Source organism: Zalophus californianus, chromosome 15, assembly GCF_009762305.2.
Source record: "Zalophus californianus isolate mZalCal1 chromosome 15, mZalCal1.pri.v2, whole genome shotgun sequence".
Lineage (NCBI taxonomy): Eukaryota > Metazoa > Chordata > Mammalia > Carnivora > Otariidae > Zalophus > Zalophus californianus.
Genome location: NC_045609.1, coordinates 58875682 through 58889087, shown reverse-complemented (window position 1 = coordinate 58889087; position 13406 = coordinate 58875682). Strand labels below are relative to the sequence as shown.

The 13406-nt window shown below is 45.8% G+C and overlaps 1 protein-coding gene across 5 annotated transcripts in view; it reads right to left on the bottom strand.

The window, feature by feature from the left end:
• Positions 1–13057, bottom strand: part of CNNM1 (cyclin and CBS domain divalent metal cation transport mediator 1) — a 60329-nt gene extending 47272 nt beyond the window's left edge. For 2 of the 5 annotated variants that reach the window (XR_003520378.2, XM_027596528.2), the window contains exon 1: positions 10788–13055. Coding sequence is in view for 4 of the 5 variants with exons in the window: in XM_027596528.2 (XP_027452329.1) it covers positions 10788–12351 (1564 nt within the window). In the remaining variant the exon portion in view is untranslated. Of the gene's footprint in view, positions 1–10787 lie in introns of all 5 variants that reach the window. The other 3 variants (XM_027596531.2, XM_027596529.2, XM_027596530.2) reach the window with 3 other exon arrangements.
• Between the last annotated feature and the right edge of the window lie 349 nt (positions 13058–13406).

The following is a 13406-nucleotide window of genomic DNA, read 5'->3' as shown; positions in this document are numbered from 1 at the left end:
ACTTTTCAGTAAACTTACAATGTAGTATCATTATTCCCATTTTGGGAAGGGAGATAAGCCTCAGTCAAAGTGGTAGAGTCACCTGCCCTAGTACACAGCTAGTAAACAAAGAAGCCGGGATCTGAGCCCAGGTGTCTAGGACTCGGTGTCTGTGGCTCCATGGCCTGAGGCAGCAAGTCACAGATGTGGCTTCTGATTCTGCCTCAGTCACTAACACTGAGCAGGACACTCATGTCTCCAGATCGCAGGTGCCTCATATACGAAAAGGGAAAAAATGCTACTGACTTTACATGCACGGTGGTGCAAAACGAGCTAACTGGGAAAGTTCTTTGCAAATGTAAAGATTAACTACGAGGGATTATCATTGCTATTTTTATTATTTGTCTTTTCTGGGCCTCAGTTTCCTCCACCTTAAAATTAAAGGATGGGACCAGATGACCTCCAAGGTCCTAAAATTCTCTATTTTTTTTTTTTTTTAGAAGGCGGTGCAGAGGGGAAGAGAGAGAATCTTAAGCAGGCTCCACGCCTGAGATCATGATCTGAGCCGAAATCAAGAGTTGGATGCTTAACTGACTGAGCCACAAAGGCACCCCTAAAATTCTCTACTTTTAGAAGTCTAAACAGTCCTTGGCTACAAAAACAGTTTGGCTTTATAGAATGATTCTTTGTGATGTATACCAGAATTTTAACAGTGCCACAGTTATAGCCTCTTGCATTTACAAAGGGTTGTGAACTCAATACCAGGCACACAATTTATATGTTAATATTGAAGAATTCCATTGGAATAAGATGACAGAAAGATCCCTTGACACAAGCTAGATTTTTTTTTTTAATCTATACAAACAAATCAAATTACTTTCTATCAGATCAGGAAGAGAAACACAAAAATGTTACCGTCCCTACCAGTCCTGTAGCAACCACCTTGATTTGGAAAAACAAAACAGTCCCTTTCTCTAGTTTATGAAAAAAGGCTATACTTTGTAGTAATTATCTTGCTCTACTTCATCCAAAATAGAATAATCAATACACTTCTCACAAAAAAATTTCTTGAGCCACTAAGGGCAATTATATACATATAAATATATATATATTTTTAAAGATTTTATTTATTTGACAGAGAGAGACACAGCGAGAGAGGGAACACAAGCAGGGGGAGTGGGAGAGGGAGAAGCAGGCGGAGCCCGATGTGGAGTTCGAACCCAGGACTCTGGGATCATGACCTGAGCCGAAGGCAGACACTTAACAACTGAGCCACCCAGGCACCCCTAAAGGCAATTATAAAAAAGCCAACTGTGTCACCCAGAACACCATGGTAACCAGTATTACCAGGGCATGAAAAAATAGTTGTTAGTCACTAGGATCTGAGCCGGTTGGCAGTTTGGCTTGCTAAGCAACACTGCAAAATTAGCAGAGTAACTACCCATCATCTGGAGATCTGACTTTGCACAGCTTTAAATCTGGTCCCAGAAGGAACTACCCCAGGTCCATACACCAACCCCATGCCCTAGGCTCCCAGTCAAAGCCTAATTAATCATTTATTCAACAAATATTTATTGGAGCTTATTGTATACCAGGCACACAATTCCCAACACGTATATTTACTTGATTTCTCAGTAAATAGAGGCTCTGAAAGACACACAGAAAGAGTGGTTTTGTGATGAGTGAGGTGGGGGGAAGGGTTGGCTCGAGGCCGACTCAAAGAGAACTAGCAGCTGATAACCAGGGGACAGAAAAAAAATAGACAACGAATGGCTTTATAACACGGCATAAAATAACTACATTCGCATGACCACCCTCCTGCGTCATCAAGAAAAGATTAGGTTATATTTAGGATCCTTTCCTAAGGAAGGCAGGAATGGGCATAAAACATTTTAGAAATATCACCACCAAAAATGGTTAAAATATATACCTTTGGCCTTTGGAGAGAACAGAAATTGTTTGACAAATATCTCATTCTGCCATTTTACTTGAAGAAAAGCAGCATTAAGGTCATTGCCTTCCAGCATTCAAATGCGGCGTCTGCTTCCTTTCTGCCTTTATTCTTCTAGTTCAGTCTCCTGCCTCAGCTAGAACACCCTTTCCCTTCATAATTGCTTCTCAAAATCCTTCTCCTCAGAGAATTTTCCCAGATCCTTCCAGGGAATTTCTCCCTTCTGCCTTCCCCACAGATGTCTGGATGCCCTTGCCTGCCTACCGGGCTGCCCGGTACCCTTTTCCATCAGGGACCTTCCCCCTTTGACGCTCCTGGAGGGCAGGCTCTTTCCCACATTTACATCTGCATCCATCTCCCAGAGCCCTGGTAGCCATGCCCTCAGTGAATGTTCCTGAACTCGGCTGCCCACAGTCACTAGGGTTAGAGGGAAGGTTGGCTGGCCGAGGTGGCACTTTCCCTACGGGATATTAAATGGCCCAGGAACCCACGTGACAGCCACACGGGCCCCCTTTCCTCAAAGCCTTTGCACGTCTGCCCCCTTCCCCTGGAAAGCTCTTCCTCTGGGAAACTCCTTCTTGCCACCCTTTAGGATTCAGCTCCAATATCACTTGGGGAGGGGGAGGAGTCTATCCTTCCCCACAAGACCAGGTCAGGGCCCCTATTGTATGCTCTCATGCCTCCCTCTACCTTTTCTTCAAATCACTTGTTACCACTTGTAATTATTTATTGGTTAATGTAGATCTTTCTACTGCATGGCAAGCACCAGGAGGGCAGGAGGCCTGACACAGAATAATGTCATTTGGAAGGAAGGGAGGGAAGGAGGGAGAGAGGAGGGGAAGGAGGGTGGAAGGGAGGTAGGGAGGGAGAAAGAAAGAAAGGAAAGAAGAATGAATTGAGAAGAATCCCAATTGGGAAAGGAAGAGACAGCAGACAATAAAGAGAATTGGAAGAGTTGTTACGAAAGGTCTTATTGGGCCTAGAGGTAAACCAGTTTAAGAAAGTATTAGGAACAGGACGCCTGGGTGGCTCAGATGGTTAAGCATCTGCTTCGGCTCAGGTCATGACCCCAGGGTCCTGGGATCGAGTCCCGCATCCGGCTCCCTGCTAGGCGGGGAGCCTGCTTCTCCCTCTGCTTCTGCCTCTCTCTCTCTCTGACTCTCATGAATAAATAAATAAAACAAACAAAAAAAAAAGAGAAAGTATTAGGAACATCCACAGATACCACCCCCCGCCTTGATATCCAAATGCTATAAGGGGTCCAGAAATACAACCCAATGTATTTGATTGTTAAAAAATGGAAGTGAGGTGAGCTACTATATTCTTCAAATAAGAGAGGACTCACCAAGGATGATAAAACGAGGAAATGGAATTTAACTGCAGCCTGTGGGATTTAGATTAGATAAAAAGTCTGACAATGAAGGCTGTTATGTGCTGGAAAAGATAACTAAATCTAAAAATGAAAGCATGAATTAGACTCTCAGTCAGGTTTGTCAGTGCCCTTTCCAGCTCAGATTCTATTGTTACCTCATATTTCTTTTGCCAGGCTGAGGAAAAAAATTATTTCAGAACAATATTACAATAATCATAATAAAAATATCTACAGAAAAAATATAAATCAGCAATTTAATGTCTCGTATATCTAATTACTTCTACTTTTTCTTGTTTATTTTTGTTCTGCCTCCCTGTACATGATGGGCTATGCTTTGTTTACCGTTTGCTCTAATTACTGTTTAGAAGGTAAACATTCTAAATTCTACTAATTATTATTTAGCAATGTTTAACATGTTTTTAAACCTATTATTATATCAGTGAAATAGAACTCTGAGTGAAAATAATTTTTTATTTTATTTTACGAAAGACAAAAAAATGTAGCACTAATGTTTTGGCAGCTTTTTATAGAATTAAGCAATGGGATGATTATTCTTCCTGCTAAAGTATCACACCAGAATTTGGAGTGATAAAGCAAACCACTGACTTTTCAACCAGATTATTCCTCAGTGAAAATGTTACATTGTGTGTCTATGCCAGGAGCGTTTATTGGCTAGCTGGATGTCTTTTAGGCAACAGATTGCATGTGGTAGAAGCAAAGATTGAAGAGGACACCTTTTCAGCTCCACTATGCCTGTCTTGTTCACCACTGTATTCCCAGGGCCTAGTACAGTGCCTGGTCTAAAGCGGAAGTTCAATATTTACTGAATAAATGAATGAATCGGGCGCCTGGGTGGCTCAGTCGGTTCAGCGACTGCCTTCGGCTCAGGTCATGATCCTGGAGTCCCGGGATCGAGTCCCACATCGGGCTCCCTGCTCAGCAGGGAGTCTGCTTCTCCCTCTGACCCTCTCCCCTCTCATGCTCTCTCTCTATCTCATTCTCTCTCTCAAATAAATAAAAAATCTTTAAAAAAAAAAAAATAAATGAATGAATCAATGAATGAATGAACAAAGACTGAGTATGAAAACTGCAATAAGCTATTTTACAGCCATGCTGGTCTATAGATAGAATAATCCAACATTATGTGCATTATGAGGTCTTTTGTTTAGGAAGATGGTGTTACTAACCCGGCAGAGCCAAGTTGTTTAACCGTTAAACATTAGAGCGATAGCACCCGGAGGCCATTGACTTCAGAACGAAGCTTTATTCCTTCTCCCTGTTCTCTGCATACGGTTGGTTTTCTCCTAAAAACAGTCCAATAAACAGAGTAATCCGTAGAAATTAAGTTCAACAAATCTTTAGGGCTCCATTTTATAAATCAGTCTTCCCAAATTATGGGACTCACTCCCAAGGAGACTACAGTGAAAATAATTATCATCATATAAAAAAATCACTCTTGGGATTAGAATGGGATATTTTATTAATGGAAGAAGGCAAGACCATGGATTTTTCTCTTTATTTTCTTTTTAAGGATTTGATTAAGGTTACTATGGGTGCTATATTTTTTAATATGACAAAATATTAGAGGAGTTATTATTTCAGGATAGTGGGATGATTACCTTCAGGTGATTTCCATGCTTTGTCTACTGTTCTATATTTTTCAGTTTTCTATTCTGAATATGTAGTATAGAAACTTACAAACTTCAGTAAAAATTTTATAAAAGCCAAAAACCTAACCATAGTCACTCTCTTCTCCATGCTCTCATTGCATTTTTATATTTCTATTGTATCACTTTTGTTTTAATGATTTATATACAGGTCTGTCTTAGCCACATGCTACATGCTGAAACATGACTTGCGAATTGTAACGTTGTTGAAGTGGGGGATGGGGAGAAAAGTGAGTCCAGCCTGCCTCCTGCTTTTCAAAGGGGAACACTCTTCTCCTATCAGGCTGTAGGCTCTTTGGGAGCAGGGACAGTATCTCATACATCCAACTCCTAGCACAGTGCTTTCAACACAATAAGGGATCAATAATTGTTACAATAAATAGATGTACCTAAAAAAAGTGGAGAAACCATATATACAACACTTTTCTTCTAACACTTAAAATGTGCCTTTGTCCTGCATGGCCCACAATGATTGGCTGGAGATCATTAATGATGCATTTACTACAGAGCTGTGCAGATCCTTTCTGTTAAAATTTAACTCCTTCAGTTATTCATTTAGTCATTCAGCAAGCATTTACTGAATACTTATCATGTGCCCTATCGGTTGTCGGGTGCTACAGCTACAAAGACAGAGAGGATAGTCCCTGGCTCATTCGGCGGGTGAGCAGCACTAATAAGCAAAACCAATCAGGCAACCTGTTAATTCAATAAGAGAGATATGGGACAATTAAGTTGGCTCAAACTGGGCTTTACAGGAGAAGCTTCCCGGAGGAGCTGGAGTAGGGATTAATCAGGCAATGCGTGTTCCTGACAAAGAGAACAGCATGAGGAAAGGTACAAAGGCAATAGCGGTGTGGCCATGAAATTCAATGTTGCCCGAGCAGGGAGCTGAGGTAGGGAGTGGTGAGGGATGAGCCTGGAGGGGAAGGCAGGGAGCAGGTGAGGAGAGCACAGCTTTGACTTCATTCTGCAGGCAGTGGGGGGAGAGCAGAAGCGTTTTTATGCAGGGGATGACGTTACCGGAGATTATTCTAGTGGCAAGGGAGAAGACGGATTAGAGGGAGACAAAAATTAGAAGAAGCGAAATTTCTTAGGAGGCACTTGCACAAAAGAGTAATAGGTTTGTGTTTATATTTAAGAATCTCAGCGAACATTTATTTAGCATTTATGATGACAATTACTAAATAAGCAGTATAATGCAAAGTAGCTTATTATTTCAACCAACCCTATGAGTAAATACCATTATTATCCTCATTTTACAGCTAACAAAACAGTTAAGTAACTGTCCTGAGGCCAGGATGCAGTTCGGGCAGCCTGGTGGCAAAGCTTATGCTCTTAATCACTATCTCATTTGTTTCATTTTTGTCTCTCCCATTGGAATGAAAGCCCTATGCAGACAGGACTGTTGTATGTTCTCCACCGTGCCGAAACAACAGATACACAGCAACTATTTCTTGCATAAACTCAATGACTCACCTGAGTGAAAAGAGTGGACTATACCATATACAGATACAAGAAATATTTCTGATGCAATTTTGGCAAATTTTTGGCAGACTTTGGTGATTGTTATGGACTGAATGTCTCTCTCCCCCGACCCAAATTCCTGTGTTGAAGCACAAATCCCCCTCCCCGCAGTGGTGCCTCTGAGAAAATCATTTAAGTTAGAGAAGATCCTAAGGGTGGGGCCCTAAGCCAACAGGACTGCTGTACAAGGAAGAGACCAGAGTTCGCTCTCTCTGTATACACGTACTGAGGAAAGGCCATGTGAAGATGTAGTAAGAAGTCAGGAAGAGAGCCCTCACCAGAAAGTGAATCAGGTGGAACCTTGATCTTGGACTTCTGGCCTCCAAACTGTGAGAAAATAAACGTCTGTTGTTGAAGCCACCCAGTCGATGGCAACTCAACAGACAAATCAGTGATTAGTAGGATGAGGGTGTGGGGTGAAGGGGAGCTTTCTCGCCTGGGAGACTGGCAGGGCAGTGGTGCTGCTGACTGGGGTAGAGAATCTGGGAAGAGGAGAGGTTGGTTATGGTCAATGGAACAACACTAATTATCCTATACTTTGGGTTCACCTCACTCAAACATAAAAAATACAGTAGAAATTAGCTACTTAAAACCATTCATTCAATAAATATTCTATTCATCCCCTTGTGACGGTGGCCACTGTGCTTGTCCTGAGAATACAAAATAAGTAAGATTCATTGTCTGCCCTTAAGGAGCTCACAGTCCAGTGGGGAGAAATACTGTTCCTTTTAGTAAAGCTAGCATGCTCGCTAGAAAGATCTTTTTCCTTTTCCCCATTTCTAAAGACCTGGAGCTCATAAGAAGTATAGAGGTAAAATCCCATATGGGTAAGACCTTTGGAGTCACATGACCTGGGTTTGAATCTGGGCCTTGGAATACTAGCTTAGTGATGGTCTTGATAGGCCAAGTAAACTTTCTGGGTCTTGGGGTCGTCACCTGTAACTGCAGAGTTGTTTTATGGATCAGACAAGAGAAGATAGGTAGAAATGTTTTGTAAAATGCAATATACATGTTAGCAATCCCTGTAACTATAAAAGCTCCATTTCTAACCTATGAAAACTAGAGGTAAATCAGACAGAGGCAGCAAGCCAGAGGTGAAAGGCTGGCTTTGAACCCTGTGGGTGGCAGGAGTTCTAGGGTAGAGGATGGAATGAGACTGGTGTAGTGGGAAGAACACAGGCTTTGGGGTCTTGCAGATCTAGTTCAAATCACAATTCAGTTATCGACTGTGGGGAGCTGAATAAGTCATGTAATGGATCTGAGCTTTAGTTTCTTCTTTTGGTATAAAATGGAGTTGATAATGTCCACCCAGGAGGGTTATTCTGAGTATGTAAAGGGCTTGGCAGGGTGCCTATCAGAGCTGTTGCTCAATTAATGGTAATTGTTCCTATTTATCATTTACCTCCCCTTCCTCCTAAGGGGTTTGTAGTTACTTGAGATGCAAAGAAGTGAGGGAAACAGAAGGGCTTTTATGACTTACTTTAAAAGTTATTCTTAAAGGTAAAGAAAAGTAGTTCAACTCGGCTTTCCTTTCCTAACCTATGGTGCAAACACAACGTGTATAGATAATGACCACTGTGTTATATGGCATGAAGCCATAGAACACTCAACTTGATACTTATTCCTTGTATTTATTCTAAGTAAATCTACCCATCACTATTAATAAGGGTTCACTGAAGGCAATGCTTCTCAGGCTTTAATGTACACATGAGTCACCTGGGTGCTTGTTAAAATGCAGATTTTCATTCAGTGGATTTAAAATGAGGTAGGAAATTCGGCATTTCTAACAAGGTCCGGGGTGAAGCCCATGCTGCTGGTTTCTGGAGCACACCTTGAGGAAGGAGCAAGGCTCTGAAGGGATGTGGAAATCTCTTCGTTGGCATGGTGTGCGCTGTAATTCCCAGCTTCTCTTGAGCGATCTAGCTCACTACAAACTGACTACTGATAGAACACCGACAAGCCTTTTTCAGACCAGATTTAGAAATTCTGCAGCAGGACTCATTTCAGATCAGTACTGACTTTTTTTGAGCAGCCTACTATGTGCAAGGCACTGTGCGAAGTGTGAAGGATACAAAGGTTAGTGAGACACAATTCCTGCTTCTGAAGACTGTCTTTATTCTGACATGGTACACCCTTGTAGACTGTTAACTTTCTGAGGGCACTGTTATTGTCTCACCTATTGCCTACTCCATAGGTACTCAATAAATAGTAAATGAACGAATGAATGAATGAGTTTATAGGAGTTTCATGAAAAATATCCTCCAGTAGCACATGACAATGAGACACTATCTCAACTGCACTCTCTCTATCACGTTTAAGGGATAGTTGCGCTAAAATCAGGCTGATAGGGTGGGCCCTAATCCAACCTGACTGGTGTCTTTATAAGAAGAAATGATGACAACCACAGAGATTCCAGGAATGAGCTCACACACACTGAAGGATGACCGTGAAAGGACAGAGAGAAGGCAGCCATCTGCAAGCCAAAAAGAGAGTCCTCAGAAGAAACCAAACCTGCAGACACCTTGATCTTAGACTTCCAGATTCCCGATCTATGAGGAAATAAACTTCTGTTGTTTAAGCCACTCAGTTTATGGTATTTTGTTATGGCAGTCCTTGCAAACTAATACATAAATTTTCACAGTTTTTATGCCCAGATCCAAGACTCCCTTCTGTAAGCAGTCTTACAAAATGTAAGAATAATTCTAAGAGTGGATGGGTGAACCTCGGAGTACAGTGGGATCGAGTCAGGCAAGGGCTTGGGGGAGACAGATGGAAAAGGGTTAAACAACAGCTCAGATTGGGCTAAAACAACTGTAATATATACACATTTCCCTCCCATTCTCATGATACCAACACGAAGTCTACAGCTGGGACTGAAAATAGGTTTTCAACTCCTCCCCCCCACCCTTTTCAGGCTACACTTTGATACTTAACACAATTTTATTTGTCCAAAAAAACTGTGGCAGGAGGAAGACCCCAGATTTCTCTTTGTATGAAAGTCCTAAAGAGTACCTGTGATGATAAAGTAATGAAACTGAACTTTTGATAACCAAAAAGATGTGTCAAGATATGCCAAATGTCTTGCTAGCCACAGGGAAGCTGTATTTGAAGCTTGATTCTAAAGTCAGGGGATTGACGTTTTTGTTTTGTTTTTACTAAACATGCTAACTCATATGTACAGATGAATGCCTCCTTCAAAATGGTCATTCTAGAAGGTTCTACACTTATCCTCACCATGTCACTGTTCTCAACTCATTCCTGGAATTGTTTCCAGGGTCTATGAGACAGTCTTCTGCACTCAATGGTGACTCTTGAAGGTAGATTTGATTTTCAAAAACAATCAAGTGTTCTTCTGGTTAACTGGGAGAACCAGTCAAACTGTGTAATCCCAAGAAGATTGACCCTAAGGAATCCAGGCTGATTTTTCTTGAGTGAATTGTACTCAACTCCAGAAGACAGTTTCTAAAGGCAAACCCCAGATGGTAGTAGATATGCTATAGACATGACAGGGGTGGAGTGGTGACTGCTCTGAAGGAAACCCCATTCATTTGTATATGCGAATTTTCTAGTGGTTCCCTTTACCAGAATATTTCCTCACATCCAGATCCACCCTTCCTCATGGAACCCCGGTTCCCAGAAGTACAAGGACCCGGATGCCTTAGTCAGCTTTTAATCTGGGTCCATTTTTAATCCAACCTGGGTACTGGGAAAGTTAAATAAGGGAAAAGAACCACGAAGGTGTCTGGGGCTTACTACTCTGTGTGATTCAAAGGATAGAATGAGGACCCAGAGAGAAGTTCCTGAGACATAACTTTCTGCTCCATGTAAGAAAGACATTATCAGCAGCTGGAGCTGTCCAACAATGGAGTTAGTTTGCCTGGGATATTGTGAGTTTCCAGCCCTGGGAAGAGTTTTTAAAAGGAAGGCTGCTTATTATCAGAGGCTGTAGAGGATCCTTCTGTACTGGGGGGAGAGCTACCCAATGACCTCCAAGGACTATCCCCAGAGTCCAACCTGCACAATACCTGGCAATTGTTAGATCCTGAAAAACACTGAAAGGGAATGAATGAGGCATATAGCGCATCTTGTGAGCCAAGTAAAAGGTTAGAGGCTGGGGCTCAGTCAGCTGCAAGGAAGGTAGGAAAAAGTGAAATGAAAATAGCCACCAAGAGGTGGGGCCTTCCTTGAGTTTTTGCTATCATAGGAGAGTTGCTTTGCACACCCGAAACTTCACGTGTTTATGAATACTTTTGAAGGGGGAAGTAGCTGAGAGAGGAGATAGACCACTGCTCACCCTTTTTAAACTCCTCCAGCACCGTGTCCAGCCGGGTGTCATTGAAGACGCAGTGCAGGGGCCGGTTGTAGAAGCGAGTGACGGTGAGCAGCGGCGTGCAGTCGTCGGGGTCCACGAAGGCCAAGTCTTTGACAAACAGAATGTCCACAATGTTGTGCCGCTGATCGCCCTCGTACACGGGGATGCGAGTGTAGCCGCTGCGCAGAATCTCCGAGACCGTGGCGAAGTCGAGGACGGCGTCGGAGCGCAGCATGAAGCAGTCCCCGAGGGGGGTCAGCACCTCTTCCACCACCTTGGTGCGCAGCTCCAAGGCGCCCTGGATGATGTTGAGCTCCTCCTTCACCAGGTCGCTGTAGGGGTCCGCGGCCCGTAGCGTCTCCAGCAGCTTCTCCCGCGTGTAGAAGGTGCTGATCTCCTGTCGCAGTGCCCAGTCCAGCAGGCGGCCCAGCGGGTAGCACACGGGGAAGGCGGCCGCCATCAGGAGTCGGGTCAGGCACACGCTGTGCGAGGCGATGGCCAGCCCGTGCCGCGAACACACCGAGTAGGGGCAGATCTCGGCGCCCAGAAACACGGCGCCGGTGCACACCAGCGCCGGCAGCCACGGGAAGTGAATCCCTGCCTCGCCGTCATCTTCGCCAGTGCCCCCGACGCCCGGCGGCAGCGAGGCGTACAGCCAGCCGGCCAGGGCAGCGTTGGCTCCGGCTTGGCCCAGGAGCAGGGTGCAGAGCAGATGGGTCCCCCTGCCGCGCACGGCCTGCACGCGGCGCGCCTGCTCCTGCTCTGCGGCCGAGCCACTGTTCCGCAGCACCCGTAACTCCACCGGGTCCAGCGAGAGCAGGCTCAGGCGCAGGCCGCTGAATAGGGCAGACAGGGCGAGCAGCAAGAGCGCCCCGAGCGCCCGAAGCCACGCGGGCGGCAGCAGGTCCCCGCCAGGACCGTACAGCCGCGGGCGGACGCGCAGCAGGAAGCCGCCGGCTGCGCCGTGGTGGTGCCAGGCGCGCCCGTCCCAGGCGCACAGCGAGAAGAGCTTCCCGCCACCGCCCGCGCCGCCCTTCTCTGCCTCGCCCTTGCGCAGCTCCCGCACCCGCACCTGGACTAAAGCCGAACCCGCCACGCCTCCGGGGCGCAGGGGACCCAGGACCTCCACGTCGGACGCCCAGTCGCTCTGCTCGCGGCAGCGCTGCGGCCCCGGGGGGCGCGTGGGGACAGCACTGGGCGCCACGCCGCTACCTCCCGGGGGCTCCTCGATGAACACGAGCCGCGGAGCCCAGTCGCCGGTGCCGTTCTCTCCTGGGGAAAGGGTGGGTGCGGGCACCGGCGCCGCGGGCGCCGCTGGCCCGGGCTGGAAATAGACTCGCAGGAGGAAGCTGGTGCCTTCCGCTGCGCGCAGGGTGCCCCCTTCCAGGGACACGCGGCCTCCAGCGGTGTCCTCGGGCCGCAGGCCCAGCAGCCAAGCGGCGGCGGCCGGGGGCTGAGGGGACAGGGAGAAGAAGAGCAGGAGCACAGCGCCTCGGCTGCAGCAGTCCCGGAGCCTGACACCCACCGCTGTTGCCGCAGCCGCCATCCTGCACCCGGCGCGGCTGCACGTGATACTGCAGAGAACAGAGCGAGATCTGGAGGGAGGAGGAGCCGGAGCTGGGAACCGGGCCGCGGGCAGGTCACCACGTGTGCGCCCCCTGCGAGCGTGGGCTGGAAGCGTTGCGGGTTCAGACCCTGCCCCCACCGGGGGTCCCCGCAGGAGGCCGGAGGTGGCTACGCATCACTGCATCACGCATAACCCCCGAAACACTTCGGTGTATCTGAGCGGCAGCCTAAGGAAAGCTTGGCTTTGGAGCTCGGCCTCCTGCTCCAGCAGTAGGGCGCCCCTCCGGGAGCTCCTACCCGGCAGTAATTCCCTGTCGGCCCCACTGCTTCCCCATTGGCCAGGGATATTTCCTAGCGTTTTGCCTCTCCTCCTGTCTCTTGCCTTCCCCCTTCTGGTCAAAAGATATGCCCTAGACAAGTCTTGAGTCTGTGAAAACTTTGCATTTGGTCTCAAGTCTGGTTGACCTTTTAGGTTTTAAAAATTTCCTAATTACTTAAGTTCCAAATGTCCATGAATAAGATCCAAATGTCCATAATAAATTGTGACGCTACTAGGTGATGGAATACTATGCAGCAGGAAAAAGGAATGATGGGGATTCATGTGTTTGTGATATGGAAATATCTCCAAAGTAATGGTTGAAAAATAGGGAGGGGCGCCTGGGTGGCTCAGTCTATTAAGCGTGGGACTCTTGAATTACGCTGAAGTCATGATCTCAGTGTCCTGAAATGGGCACCAGGCTCAGCAGGGAGTCTGGTTGAGATTCTCTCCATCTCCCTCTGTCCTTAGCCCCACTTGTGCTTGCCTGTCCTCTCTCTCTCTTTAAAATAAATAACTCTTAAAAAAAGAAAAATAGTGAGATGCAGAACAATGTATGATATGCCAGTTTGTATTAAATGTTAAATGTAGATGTGCATATATACACATATAAAAGATCAATATGCAAAAGATACACCAGAAATTTCTAAGTGTTCACCTCTGGGGAGCAGGACTAGATAGGAAGTTTTGTTGAGAGATACTTAAAAATATATATAAAC